This window comes from Nannobrachium achirus, assembly GCF_963921795.1.
Source record: "Nannobrachium achirus genome assembly, chromosome: 23".
Lineage (NCBI taxonomy): Eukaryota > Metazoa > Chordata > Actinopteri > Myctophiformes > Myctophidae > Nannobrachium > Nannobrachium achirus.
This window is the reverse complement of record NC_137830.1, coordinates 15941582-15956977: the sequence shown is the minus strand read 5'-3', so window position 1 is coordinate 15956977 and position 15396 is coordinate 15941582. Positions and strand designations below refer to the sequence as shown.

The window sequence follows — 15396 nt, the reverse complement described above, 5'->3', positions numbered from 1 at the left end:
GGTCCATGCAGTCATGTGACCGAACATATGATCTACATATTTGCTTTTGCACGTGTGCTTTTGTGATTCATTGTGAAAAAGAGGGAGAGAGGGAGGGAGGGAGAGAGAGAGAGAGGGAGAGAGAGAGCAGCACGTGAGACTCACGTTTTCCCTTTAAGCAAGGAGAAGTTTTAGAAATAAGCAAAATTGGCATGTCAAAGACCAGACGTGATCCAGCAGCATTCTGTATCATTTAATTTGGAGGTGCTTCATGGCCGGGCTACACCAGAAAACGCGTGTATATGCGTGCGCTGTCTGTACGTGTGCGAAAAGCCCCTGGCTACACGAAGGAGGGAGTATATGTACGGTAGACCAGAGAGTCTGTATACAAAGCGCATATGCGCAAGTAAAAAATAGAAACAATCCTATTTTTAGGGTATGCGTGCGTATCCGTGGCTCGCGCTATCTGTGAGCCTGGTGTAGCCGATATCATTGATATATTGGATCTTTCCAAAACGCGCATACGCGCGCACGCCACGCGTACGCACTGGCGCGCGTGAAAAGGCTTGGTGTAGCCCGGCCGACAGTGAGTGAGCACGCCGGGAGGCCAGTAAGCCTTCACTAGTCAAGCCTGGAGATGATGACTGAGGCCAGACTCATTGGTAGTGAAGGACCTGCTGCTTTGGATGTTGTACAGCAGGGGTTTACGTTTTCAGGCCAAGGACCCCTTAGCTGAGAGAGAGATGAAGCAGGGACCACCCAATATGTATTGTATAACATTGTGTTGCAGATTAAAACAATTATAGGTTTCTTAGACAGCTTAGACTTGTTTGACAACACTATCATCAGTGTAGGTTGTTGGATTAATGTGTACTTTTAGACATTGAACCACTTGACTCGTCAATACTTAGTCTGCTCTTCTTTTCTCTCTGCACCAAACCTCTTTGCCAAGAATAGCTGATCTACAAGCTCACCACGCCTCGCGCTGGGAGGCGGTGTGAGCTTGTAGATCGGCACATTTTTGGCTAATGTTCCACACAGAATATATAGGGATACCATAGGGTTCAAGTGGTTAGTGTAGAAAAAAATAAAGTTTCTATCACACAAAGATTTGGAGGACCCCCTGTAGTAACTCTGAGGACCCACCCCCCGGGGGCCCGGACCCCCTGTTGAAGACCCCTGTTGTAAAGTGTAAAGCCCTTTGCACACAGGCGCGTTTATCCGTACGGATAAAACGGACAATTTCACTTTTTAAAAAGAAAACAATGATTCTCTACGACCTCATGCACACCGGATCCGAATTGGCCGTGCGACGAGTGGCTGCGGCCGTGCGTTTTTTTCTCGATCGAACCCAGTTCGATTTGTGCGTCTTGACGCATGCGGTAAAAAACTCATCACTCCTTTTATGACTCCTTTTGGGATTCCGCAGCGCCGATTCCGCACAGCATTGCACACCAAATCCAATGCGTTTTATTCATGCAGCAAACGAAAAAAACGCAACTGTAGTTCACCCCCAAAATGACTTTTTTTCTATTGATTACTCATGCCATGGAGAGTAGAGTTCAATAATATTTTTTGGTTTTTGTCACATTGCTAAGACAAAAATGTGATAACAATAAATTTACCCCCATTCATTCCGGATGGTGACCCGTTTCGAAACGGGTCACCATCCGGAATCAATCGGGGTAAATTTACTCGAATCAAATTTTTGTCTTAGGAATGTGACAAAAACCAAAAAATATTATTGAACTCTACTCTCCATGGCATGAGTAATCAATAGAAAAAAAGTCATTTTGGTGGTGAACTACTCCTTTAAGCCTACAGGAGTGAGTGATAGGGCTGTCACGATGTGACATTTTACATGACGATTAATTGTCACTCAAATAATTGGCGATTAACAATTTAATTGTGTTTTTGTCGTTGATGATTACATTTCTGTTTGGCTTTTAGGCTTTGACGTTGTACATGGTAGATATGACACATAACCTAAATATACAAAGAAATTACTGACATATTTGACAACTTACTACTTAAAAAATAACTTTGATAGTGGAAATAGCCGATCTACAAGCTCGCGATGCGACGCGTTGTGAGCTTGTAGATCGGCTATTTCCACTATTTCAGACATTTTTCAACATTCACGATTATGACGATTATGACAAAATAATTGCGATAATGTCAAATAATCGCGATTAGACGATTATGTAATAATTGTGACAGCCCTAGTGAGTGATCGCGGCAGTTGTGTTTGTCAAAGGACGGCTAACTATCCAGGGCACCAGCCAGACTTCTGGCAGTTGGTTGATTGGCTTAAGTTTGATTCACTTTGAGCCCTCATTAGTCCTGGGCCATCAGCCACTTAGCTGCATCAACATGCGTGTGATGTGTCTTGTCACTGTGGTCTGCTTGGCAGACAGAAGAATATGCTGCCTGGGAGTTAGAGCCTAGTAGCTGCTATATTCAGCATATAATGTTAGTATGTTACACTCTGAGATGAAGGTTGATTTAACCCATTTAAGGCCTAGGATTATTGACTGCTTTAACTATTGAAAAATAGCAGATATACAAGCTCACAGCGCGGCACCGGCAGCTTGTAGATCTGCTATTTTTGAAAAATCCAGATTTTTCTTTGCAAGTCTTTGAATATATCTATTTAAAAGCGAACATTTGTAACTCAAATATTTGGCTCTGGGTGGTCCCTGGAACAACATATCTTGAGATGGGGGTCCGTGGCCAAATACCTGTAATTTTGGGGGTCCTTGACATGAAAAGGCTTGCGAACAGCATGATTTAGAGGAAGGATTTAGAAGTCGGGTCAAAGATCGGGTCAAAGATATTCACTCATTTTCACGATTTAAAAAAAATAGCAGATCTACAAGCTCGCAGCGCGGCACTCGGTGCCGCGCTGTGAGCTTGTATATCTGCTGTTTTTCAATAGTTAAAGCACAAAACAATGGTTAAAGTGGTTAAAATCTAATGCGACTCGGGCGCGTTCCAGATATTTTAGAGTTAAAGAGGTGGTGCCATAGTTATGTACTTTTTCTTGTTTTGTATGTGTCTATGGGTTATGTTTGGTTACTTCCTGAAAGCTGAAAGCCTCTTAGGCAAAAGGCCCAAATGAAATACACCGATCATAAGATCCCCCCTCCTTTTTACCACACAACAACACTGTGGGTTTGGCTAACTTCGGCTTAGTCATCACCCAGGCACCCACCACCTGATAAACCAGGTATACGTAATGAGGTTGGTGTGGCCACATAAAAGCATAATTTTAACACTTTTTTATACACTTTTTTGAAGAAAAACAATCTATACCTGATGATGACCATGTTGTAGGGGGGGGGAAATCACAGCACCCTGTTTATTTTACTTGATAAAAGACAAAGGAATAATGATCCGTGATTTTGTTTTGTGTCTTTGTTCCCTTAACCCTGCAAGACCCGAATTAAAAAAAATAAGATAAAAAAAAAAAACCCTAACCCTAACCCTAACCCTTAAAAATGTTTTTGTAAGGTTTTATAGCCATAAATCATAAATCATGCTCTAATTTGCATTTTGGGGATATTTTTCACAATAATAACATATGTACATGTTCTAGACATTCTAATGATCACCAAAAACAATATTACAGGCATTTTACTTATGTTTTAGTGAGAAATAGCTTCAGTTAAAAAGTGAGATGTTGTTCGTCCAGACGCTGGAATTTCAACTTCTCTGGGAGGTGTGAATGTCAGTCTCTGTGGTAGGTATTTATATGCAAATATCGTGGCCAATGGCATTGTAATACTAAAAAATAGGATTTAATGGTGATGTTAATGTGAAAAAAGAACAGGAAAACTAATTATAACATCTTTTAAAAAATGATTTAAAATATGTTGCCAAAAAGCAACGCTGGGCCTTGCAGGGTTTTAAAGTACTGTAGTACATCATTATATGCCTATATATTTGTCATGTGATTCTCTCCTTTCATCTCATGCTGGGCACCAGTGGTGGAAAAAGTAAAAGTATCAATGCAATACTTGAAGAAATACTCATTTATAAGTAAAAACCTAAAGCAACTACAGTAACTAAGGTTGTCAAATAATTGTAGTGGAGTGGAATACAATATTTTCCTCTTAGATGTAGTGGAGTAGAAGTAGAAGTAAAAGTATTGAAAATTCTCATAAACACGCACACGCGCGCGCACGCACACACACACACACACACACGCGCACGCTTGTGTTTTCGATAGAGAGAGAGACAGAAATAGAAGCTCAGCTTAACTCCTTGACCTGCAGGAAGAGGCCATGTTAATGGCATTACCTCAGCGATGACCAATGAGACCACGGCTTCGCCACAGATCAGCCAATCAGACCAGGGTTCACCTAGTTCTAAGCCAATCACTGACGATCAGATCAGGAAATGAATTCATCAGTTCTGGTAGATCTCTCTTTTTGTCAGTATAGCGGAGGCAGTACTCAAGCAGACTCTCTCTTCAGCACAGGTAGGTAACAAAAGCATAGAATGAATGAGTCTACTGTGTGTGTGTGTGTGTGTGTGTGTGTGTGTGTGTGTGTGTGTGTGTGTGTGTGTGTGTGTGTATGTGTGTGTGTGTGTGTGTGTGTGTGTGTGTGTGTGTGTGTGTGTGTGTGTGTGTGTGTGTGTGTGTGTGTGTGTGTGTGTGTGTGTGTGTGTGTGTGTGCACGTGCAGCTGTGCACGCACGTCATATTAGATAAAAACAAACAAACAAAAACCTGCAAACAATAGAGTGTTGATTACATTTGACTGATTTAATTGATTTGATACCTTGATCACTTGCAACATGTTTCAGTGGGTACAATCATTGGTGCTTATGTCTGTCTTAGGGGTGGGCGATATGGAAAAATACAATATCACAATATTTTCCCAAGCTGTATCACGATACACGATTTTATCACGATTCTTTAAATTTTCACGTTGGTTTTTATGGTTATTTTTCAAGTTACTTGACAAAAACTAGACTCTCTGGGTTCCTTTTGGGAGGTCTAAATTGAACTTTACAAGCATGTAACTCTGACAGTATACAAATCAAACCAAATGGACCCTTACGTTGTGGAGACCTTGACATTTTAAAGTTTGAGAACTGATGATTTTGACCAAAATGCAGGTTTAATTGAATTCTGCAATGGAAATATTAACAATTAAACAGGATTTTTTATAAGGCTCCCTTATACCTTTGAAAAAGCATATCGTGGAGACATTGTATCATCTCAACGATAATTATCACCATATCGCCCACCCTCTGTGTGTCTTCCTTCCGTTCCTTCCTTCCTTCCTTAAATCTCCAGACACTGCAGTCACCGTGTAGTTGATTCACATGCTGTTTAGTTGTGCTGCTGGTGTGGAAGGCTTCCATTGTATTGCCTGGGTGTTATTGGGCTTGTTTTTGTCCAAGCTGAAGAACACTTTATTTGTCTGGTTGAGGGACGCTTGATATGAGTCACGGTGAGAGGCTGAGAGATGGTGTTGTTGTTGTAGAAAACAATGTGTGGGGAGGCCAGAGGCAGGTTGATAATGATATTAGGTGCCTCTCTGGCTGTGTGTGTGTGTGTGTGTGTGTGTGTGTGTGTGTGTGTGTGTGTGTGTGTGTGTGTGTGTGCGTGTGCGTGTGTGCGCGCGTGGCTGTTGCGGTTTCACATATTGAATTAAGTGGCAACAGGACATGTTGTTGTTTTTAGCCATTAGCAAACCGCCACCCGCCCACACACACACACACACACACACACACACACACACACACACACACACACACACACACACACACACACACACACACACACACACACACACACACACACACACACAGAGGGAGAGAGAGGGAGGGAGAGTGCAGAGAACACATGCTGTCTGCCATATTATTTTATTGACAGCGTGTGCCACAGAGAGAGACAGACACAAGGGACATTTGAAGAGTGGAGATGACATGATGACTGATATGGAATTGAACTCTGCAAGAGAGAGGTACAGTAGGCTCTACACAACACAAACCGCCGAGGTACGGTCCGGTGCAAGCTGAACGATGTTACTTTTTCTCTTTTGACAGTGTCTCTGTGACATTTCTTTTTCCTGCTTGCCAGTGTTGATTTCGTCGACTAAAACTATGACGAAAAATGATTGTCGACTGCGTTTTTTTCACTGACGAAGACTAAATAAAAACTAAATAAAAATTAAGCTGTGATGACTAAAACTAAGACTAAATATGTTGACAATTTTGTCAACAAAATAAAAACTAGACTAAAACGTTAGGGAGGGACTAGTGGAGAAGAGAGTCATTTTATGCTTGGTTGCTCTCAGGTGTTGCGTGCTGAAAATAGCCGATCTACAAGCTCACAACGCGTCGATGATATTTAGTCGACTAAAATTTGCTGTCAAAAACAACACTCCTGCTCGCTGTTTGTGATCAGTAACATTGTTTTGGAACCTGATGCCCCCTGGAGAGCCGTGGCCTGTGGTTAGAGACTGCTTCCTTGAATAGGCCTAAACCTTCACAACCAAAGTTATTATGGAGTGTGTATTAAGGCTGGGCAATATATGGAAAATGTACCTTCATCGAGGTATCAACATGCTTGAACGGCTTGAATTGAGGTATTGGTGTATGTGTCTAATTAATTAACAGACACACTATGCATGCACGTAGCACATGCACAAAAGCAGTCCATCTTTCTGTAACCAGTGTGGTTATTTCAATAAAACCATTGTTGGAAAATGGAAATAAGGCATTTAATCTATTTATTCTATCTGTACTGTGCAGTGTGCATGCATGGATTTGCTATTCATTATCTGGGTTAGGCAGGCAGTGGATCTAAAGCAGAAAAACATTAAAATGCAATTATTTTTTACTAATATCGTGAGTAATATCGATATCGAGGTATTCAACAACGTTATCGAATATATCGAAGGTTTTCCTAATATCGCCCAGCCTTAGTGTGTAGGCTACTGACTTCTTTATTGTTTTCTCTTGAAATTATCCTCGGGTTGTGTGTGCACCTTGCAGAGGTTTTGAGTTCGGTGTGCCTCCACCTTTTATTGCAGATTAAAATGGCGAATGTCATGAGTGACTTTCATTAGGAGTTGCTGCATGCTGGAGGAGTGTACAGTAAATATAAGGAAGAGCAGTATTGCAGCTTTTCTCTTTCAATAGAGAGACTAGGCTAGTTTTGTTTTTCCTTTTCTTTCCCGTTGGTGTGGTCCTATGCTTTTTACCCCAGGTTTACGAAATGTCTATATGAACATCACACCCAAAAGTGTGAACTTGCAACAGTAACCGGGTCTAGAATAGATTGTTTACATTCTCTGGTTTCTAATTTTGCTATAACCTACAGTAGGGCTGCAACTAATGATTATTTTCATAATCGATTGATCAGACGATTATTTAAACCATTAATCGGATTATGGCACTTATTTAGCTATTACCTTGTAAATTAGATTTGAGGTTCTTTTAGACACTATGCTAGACATCAGCATAGTTGCCGATTCGATTAGTTGGCAACTAATTTAATAATCGATTCCATTATGATTAATCGAGTAATCGTTGCACCCCTAACCTCCAGTAGTAAATAGGCAATTTTATTTTGCATTAGGGCACCTTCCCTCCCAAAATCAATAAACAGCTATGCTCCGTGCTTTCAAAGCTCAGCAAGTATCGTGTCGTTTTCGAGGACCCCTCGAAAACTAGATGATGCATCTCGATGGGCTTATCCTCTAACAGAAATGTCTAAATCAAGTATCAGGGTCAAACTTCAAAACATTTGAACGCACCACCCAATTGGCGACATTAGCAACAACTAGAAACCTACGATGAGAACATACTTTGCATCCATTAAGGAAACAGCCACAGGTACATAATGGGTCCATTTGGTTACATTTCGTCAATGTCGGTCAGAAACCTCGTATCTCCAAGTTTAAAATGTGTATTTTTATTTATTTTTTCCTAAAGTAAAGCCCAGCTTCATCATACAAGACTGTCGCACAAGACTATTGAAAATAGCAGATCTACAAGCACACAACACCTCGCGGGTGCGAGGCGTTGTGTGCTTGTAGATCTTCTATTTTCACTAGTTTAAATCATTTTTAAAATGACAAATACAAAACGAATGGTTTTGGACATAGGTTTCCAGCCGACAACAACGAATTGCACACGTGTGTGTGCGTGTGCGTTGATTTAATTTATGGATTCCAGTATAAGAGTCTATAGCGGAATTGAAACTCTCAAAAGAACAGCAAACCTTGACTCGGAAACGATGTTAAAAGATAATAGAAAACATTTATTTACAGCGCTGTAACAGTCACACACACAAATACATACAGTACGTCCTACACCAAGACACAGACAAGACAGACTGATTGATTGATTGATTGATTGAAGACTTTATTAGAAGTTTGCATAGGAAAAGGTACATTTTCATGACGGTACAGTTCACTGGTACAAGGTCTACTAAAAGGAGATCCATGAAAAGACTAAGCTTATTTCCACAGGAAACCATTTAAGTATCTCATATAACATTGAATGACAGACGAATAGAACACAGTACTATGCAGTAGATATGTAAATAAAATAAAATGAGAGAACAAAAAAAAAAGAAAACAGTAAGTCTAAACAAACAGTAAGTATATACAAAGAAGGGGCAGGGGAGGGTAGGGTTGGGCTAGGTTAGTTTTTTTTACTCCCTCTCCCTGACTGTCAGCTTATAATTGGCGAAAGAAAAACCATAAAACATTTGCACTCCTCTTCTAAGCTGTGTGAATCATAAAACAAAGGCGCCCACTCTTCTGTTGGCAGCTGTGTGACCTTCAACCTGTAGCTCTGTCTAAGCAGATAACAGACTAAAGCGGCATTTGATGTGAGCTGCAGTGGAGGGGGTCCTCCACTGGGGGCGTCACCACTTTTGCATCCGTTCTGGAGCACGAGGAGTGGGTGGTCCCCGGGAATTCCCCGTGAGCTGCCCCGTTGGGGTGGTCATTTGGTCACTTTTTCACATTTGGTCATTTTTTACACTTGGGGGTCCCCCAGGGAGCTGGGGGTCCCTGGGGCTCGGGGGGTCCTTGGAGGTTGTAGTTTGGCAGGCAAGGAGTGTGTGTGCAAAATGTGGCATGGATCGGGTCAACGGTTGCGGAGATATGAGCAGGGAAAAAGTGTGACGTGTGACCACATTTGGTCATTTTTTACATCTGGGGGTCCCCCAGGGACCTGGGGGTCCCTGGGGCTCCGGGGGTCCTTGGAGGTTGTAGTTTGGCAGTCAAGGAGTGTGTGTGCAAAATTTGGCATGGATGGGGGCAACGGTTGTGGAGATATGAGCAGGGCAAAAGTGTGACGGACGGACTGACTCACTCACTCACCCACGGACAGCCTGTGGAGGTTTTGGTAGTAAATGTGACCTACGGTCGCAACAAACACACTCGCTCCGCGAGTAAACGCTGGGCGATATTTCACACAGATGACCACAATCCAGCGTCTGAAAGATGCTTAACCAGTTTCTCATGCATTTCATAGCTTTTTAAGAAAACAAATTCATCGAATCCAAGCAACATAACATATCAATATACATATGTACGCTTCGTCAGCGTGTGTGTTGAGGAGTAAGTTGGACAGGTTGCACTGGGGGTTGGTCTCTGTGTGCGTGTGTGCGTGTGTGCATGCTCAACAGCACCACCTGTTGGTCCTGCATACATAGGGACATACCTACTAGGGGTGTAACTATATAGTAACGATATAGTTAATTTGCAACAATCTACTATATCGATATGCAAACAGCAAAATTGGCTTTGTATCCTATCGTTTTACAATGCAAATAATTGGTATCGAATTGTTTTGCAAAGCAAATAATCATTGTATGGATACTAAGTACCTTGTATTTATGAATTGTAAGAAGAATTACTTTTCCATTCCATATAGCTACTCTTGGTCTTTCGATAAATGTGTGATGAAATATAATGTCCATGTATTTGCTAGAGAATCACAGTGATTAGTTATTTAAATCCATAATACATTTTTTTCTACGTAAAAAACTGCACTATTGACACATTTCACACAGATTTAATTCATTTGCTAAATAGTTACTATATCGATTTTAAATCATTGAATCGAATCGTATTGCATCGCCATGAATGAACCAATATCGTCCATGTATCATATTGCCAACCATGTATTGTGATGCGTATCGTATCGCTATTAAATGTATCGTTACACCCCTGCAGTGTATTGAGCAACCTCCTGCCCTGACCGTCGCTGGACACACAGAGATAGGGCTGACTTCAAACAACCTACAGAGGAAACAGACACACTTGCAATGAAGGCGTGTGAAGTTTCTGGGGAGGATGCGACTCATGGGTCAAGGACATGCTTTAGTTAGCTGCATTAGTATATAGTCTGACTACGCCAGGCTAATAGGGACCATCCTTGGGTTCGGGCATAAATGAAACACATTTTACACAAGTGCTTCAAGATAATAAAAAAAAGATGGAAGAAAAAAACAACTTGTGTGAATAAGTGTTAATGGAGCAAAACAAAACAGAATATATATACCGTAATTGCCGGACTATAAGCCGCGGCTTTTTTCCCATGTTTTGAACCCTGCGGCTTATACAACAGTGCGGCTTAGAGATTTTTATAGCTAACGGCCAGTTAGTTCGTTTTACAATGGTCTTTAACAAGGATTTATATATAGATTTTTACAGCTAACAGCCACCAGGGGTGCTCTAGCAGGAAGCAGGAAGGACACCTGCGGCTTATAGTCAGGTGCGGCTTATATATGTAAACATTCGTTTTTGTTCTAAATTTAGCTGGTGCGGATTATATTCAGGTGCGGCTTATAGTCCAGCAATTACGGTATTTATGAGGGGGGGGGGGGGGGTATAGGATTAACCCATTTAGACCGGGTTACTTTGACCATTATTTTATGCTTTAAATATCAGAAACATTGCAGATATACAAGCTCACAGCAGACGCTGTGGGCGCTGTGGGCGCTGGGTGCGTGTTCCCTCCTCCGCATCATCAGTGCCCATACCCTAGGTGGGGTTGGCAAAAGGGCCTTTCTGTGTGGAGTTTGCATGTTCTCCCCGTGTCTCCTAGGGTAGGTACCCTCACTAAAAACGTGGTAATCCTGGTCTCTATACTGCCTCCCCCTGGCCAGCCGGGGCGCCTGATGGAGGGGAAAGGAACTGGTTGGAATAACGTGTTCCATCCACGTGCTACGCCCTGTAAGGTGAAAAGAAGCAACTTGGACTCTTCATGCATAGAAGGAAGCATGAGGTCAGTCCGTTGCTCTCCCCAGGTTGGCAGAGGGAGTGTAGCGCCCAGGATTACATGGGTGAAATAAAAGAAGAAAAATCGCACCCGTGCGAAGTGAGCGGTGCAAACTAATTCCTGCGCAAATCAGTGTTGATAGGCATGCATGGCAATATTCTTTTTGTTGTGTATGATGTCAGTCTAGAGGTCTGCTCAAACTATATAAGTCTTTATTGTCATTTCTCATCAGTTAGTTGACCAAGCTACGGATTGTAGCTTGTAAGAGTGTCATAGTGTAATGATAAGTGACCTTATTTACCTCCAGAGAGGCCTCCAGAGAGGCGAGAAGAGGCCAGAAGATGAATATTTTAGTTTTTCAAAGTCTGTTCATTTGTATTTTAAACTTGTATTACCTGCCTATCATTTATAACCTGTAAGATTTTCCACAGTCTGTCTAAAAGTGTGGTTATTTTATCGCTTATAAGTGATATTCATCTAATATAATTTTGAAATTCAAGGTTAGCACCGCTCAATAATTTTTTATGACGTATTTTACGCGGCCTAAACGCGTTATGACGTATTTTACGCGGCCTAAACGCGTTATGACGTATTTTCCTCGGCCTAAACGCGTTCTAAATCAGGGTGAACCAATCGAGTGCCTCTGTGACTATGACATCATGGACAGATCAACAGAATCGAAGTGTTTCATTGGTCTAGCGAACTCATGTCATCATCATTTGTGACATCATAGTTTTGGTAAAAAAGCGGTCTATAGGAGCGGTTAGCACCGCTAAAAAAACACATGCGCACGCACGCACGCACGCACGCACGCACGCACGCACGCACGCACGCACGCACGCACGCACGCACGCACGCACGCACGCACGCACGCACACACACACACACACACACACAGTATGTTTGCAGCCGCCTGCAGTTAGATTTTCCATGCAATCTGAGAGACCTTTGGGGAAAAACACAGAAATCAGCAGAAGAGACAGAGAGAAAGTGGAGGGGGGGGGGTTGTCAAGGATATTTTGAATATTACTCATTTAGAAGAACTTGCTTCACGGACAGACGGGAAACGTGTGTATTGAAAGTGGTTTGATCTGTGAAATCCATGTGTTACATTTGTCTCATCCTGTCTCCCTGTTTCCTCTGGTTCCTTCCTACGCGACGCATTGTGAGCTTGTAGATCGGCTATTTTCAAAAGATGTTTATACTTTTTCCACCACTGGACTCGGGGAGGCGGAAGGGTGAACGAAACCGGCGAGAACGTAATATTTTAAGGGAATGAACGAATCTTTCATGTTTTTTTCTTGTGGTTAATTTGCAAGTGTGGCACTCACGTCGCGACAACCACACTGGTTATCATGAGACTGACTCAATATGCCCATATATGGGCATTTCCAGATATGGGCTTAATATTGATGACACCACCAGGGATCTTGGCCATATATGGAGCGTGATGAGGCGTGACACATGGATGGACATGATCTGCGGGTTTTCATACTAAATCAACATTTCACATTTTCATTCTCTCTCTCTCTCTCTCTCTCTCTCTCTCTCTCTCTCTCTCTCTCTCTCTCTCTCTCTCTCTCTCTCTCTCTCACCAGTACCTGGCTGTGGACGTGAGGAGGCTGAATGTCAGTCTTCTTCGGTGGTTTCGAGAGGGTGTGGCGGCCGCACTCGGCGTCCCGCCAAGACACGTGCACATCAATCGACTGAATGTAAGACACACACACACACGCACACGCACCGTACGCATGCACTGGACGGTAATTGAAGACTGATACCTCCGTCTGAAAATATTGTAAAAATGATTATAAATCATAGTTGAAGTACACACACACAGTCAAACATCTCAAATGGACAGTTAAAACAGTGCCCCAACTTTGAACGGCATAAATGCTTGATATACTGTATGTGTGTGTATATGTGGACCACAATGGAGAGCTGGCCTTTTGGTGTCTCTTTTTAACTTGTGTGCTGCTGCAATTTTACAAAATTGTCAATCAAATGTTCACCAAAATGAGATGAATGGCTGGGTTGGTATAAAACACCCAAATGATATGCTTTTTATGGATATACCCTTGCACTTTGTACAACCTATTTGCATTTGAGGGGGGGGGGGGGGGGGAATTATCTTCCCTAACCCAGACGAAGGGGTAAAAAGGGACCTATGCGCTGGGCGAGCAAATGGGCGAGGATATCCGGTTACATCTCCAGTTATAAATAACTGTCATGTTAAAATGTCACTGATCCTCTCCTATTGATCCTGCGGTCCACGATGACTGACTGATCCTTTGATTTCACAGGAGAGGAAGAATGGCATTGAATTGTTTGTGGCGTCCGATAGGCCGGGGAATACCGAGCCCCGCCCAGCTGAGGACGTCATCCAATCACTGAACGTGAGGGTACTCCACCGCAGCCTGTTACACTTTGGCATCACAGAGGTCTCCACTGAGGTGCGTGCGTGCGTGTGTGTGTGTGTGTGCGTGCGTGTGTGTGTGTGTGTGTGTGTGTGTGTGTGTGTGTGTGTGTGTGTGTGTGTGTATGTGTGTGTGTGTGTGTGTGTAAATGGTAAAAGGTGCATTTATATAGCGCCTTTATCCAAGGCACTTTACAGAGATTGTGCATTACATTCACCCATTCACACGCAGATGGCAGAGGAAACCATGCAAGGCACCAACCTGCTCACCGGGAGCAACTATAGGGGTTCTTCCTAGTCTTGTTCAAGGACTTTTCCACACTAACTCTGGGGGAGCCCGGGATTGAACTGGAGCCTTTCGGGAACCCTCTGTGTTCTAATGACGGTTTCTCTACCCCTGAGCCACTGCCGACCAGTGTTTCCCAACAGTGGGATCCGGGCCCCCCAGGTGGGCACTGATGTGTGAGGCCGTGTCTGATTTGAGGTAGTCAAAATAGTTTTAACAAACACATTAATTCTTATTTCATGTGTGTTAACCACGTGAAACCTAGCATCCCTATTCTGGCCATAATATAGTGAACATTCAGTGAAAACAGCTAAAAAGAATACCTCATCTACAAGTTACACATTGTGAGCTAGTAGATAGGCTATTTTCATTATTTGACCTAAAGTGAAGCAGTTAAATATGTCAGAGAATCGCGTGAGTGGTCTCAGTTTTTGTTAGATGTAAGAAGGGGGGCTCCAACTGCAAAAGGTTTGGAATCAACCATAGACATTTACTGTACACCATTGTTTCCCAAGCACTGGGTCAGGAGCCATTTGTGGGTCGCGGACACATCTTATGGGTCCCTTAATTTTTTGTTTCCTACATTTTGTCAAAACAACAATTACATTTCCCCAAAAGCTAAGATTTTCATGAATAGAAATGATAAATCATGATTTTTCTAAGTAATTTAATCAATAAATAAAAGAAGAATCTAAGAACAATGAACAAATGTTTCATAAGTAGTATAGGAATGGAGAAATATTTGAATAATTATGGATCAGTCTGGTTTTTACATACTGGGTCTTTTAAATCTTTTGTGAAATCACCAAAAAAAATATACAATAATACAAATCAGAAGAAAATAGCTACAATCAACTGTAGTACAAACAACGAAAAAGAGACATAAAAATGCTCTGGCCTGGGGAAGAAAACTGGGATTGATGTTGTCTGTTCATCGCTGAGAGCTCTTCATAACCCGGGGAGCCACTGGGCCAAAATGAGAGAGGACCTGTGATGTCATGACATACTCCAAATTTTTGTTTGTCCTATCAATTTGGTCAATAAGGTACACAGAATGAGAGGCCTGCTCTGCCGGAAATCCTGCGAAAAAAAGTTTCCCATTGACTTCACTATACTGGAAAAAAACACACCAAAAAAAGTAGCATGTGAGGGGTCAAACTAAGGGTTCTTCATGATTCTGAATCCATTGCAAGCATTTGTTTTGCATGAAAAACATTCCTTGGGCTAGATTTCAGCCTCTCAAACCTGTGAAAAGTGATGAGTCATCACTTTTCACCGTTATTTTGGTCCGTTTTCTAGCCCAAGGAATGTTTTTCATGCAAAACATCCCTAGTTTGACCCCTCACATGCTACTTAAAGCATATTTTTTTTGGTGTGTTTCTTTCCTTTATATTGAAGTCGATGGAGTGAATATACAAATGGCCATAACTTTTTTTCGCAGGATTTCCGGCAGAGCA

The 15396-nt window shown here is 42.2% G+C and overlaps 1 protein-coding gene across 1 annotated transcript in view; it reads left to right on the top strand.

Moving 5' to 3' along the window:
* The window catches only part of ptprr (protein tyrosine phosphatase receptor type R), a gene marked incomplete at both ends in the record, with an annotated part of 83707 nt that overhangs the window by 32437 nt on the left and 35874 nt on the right, over positions 1-15396 (top strand). The window contains 2 exons of the mRNA XM_080754221.1: positions 12839-12952; positions 13541-13690. Coding sequence (XP_080610347.1) covers positions 12839-12952; positions 13541-13690 — 264 coding nt within the window. The remainder of the gene's footprint in view (positions 1-12838; positions 12953-13540; positions 13691-15396) is intronic.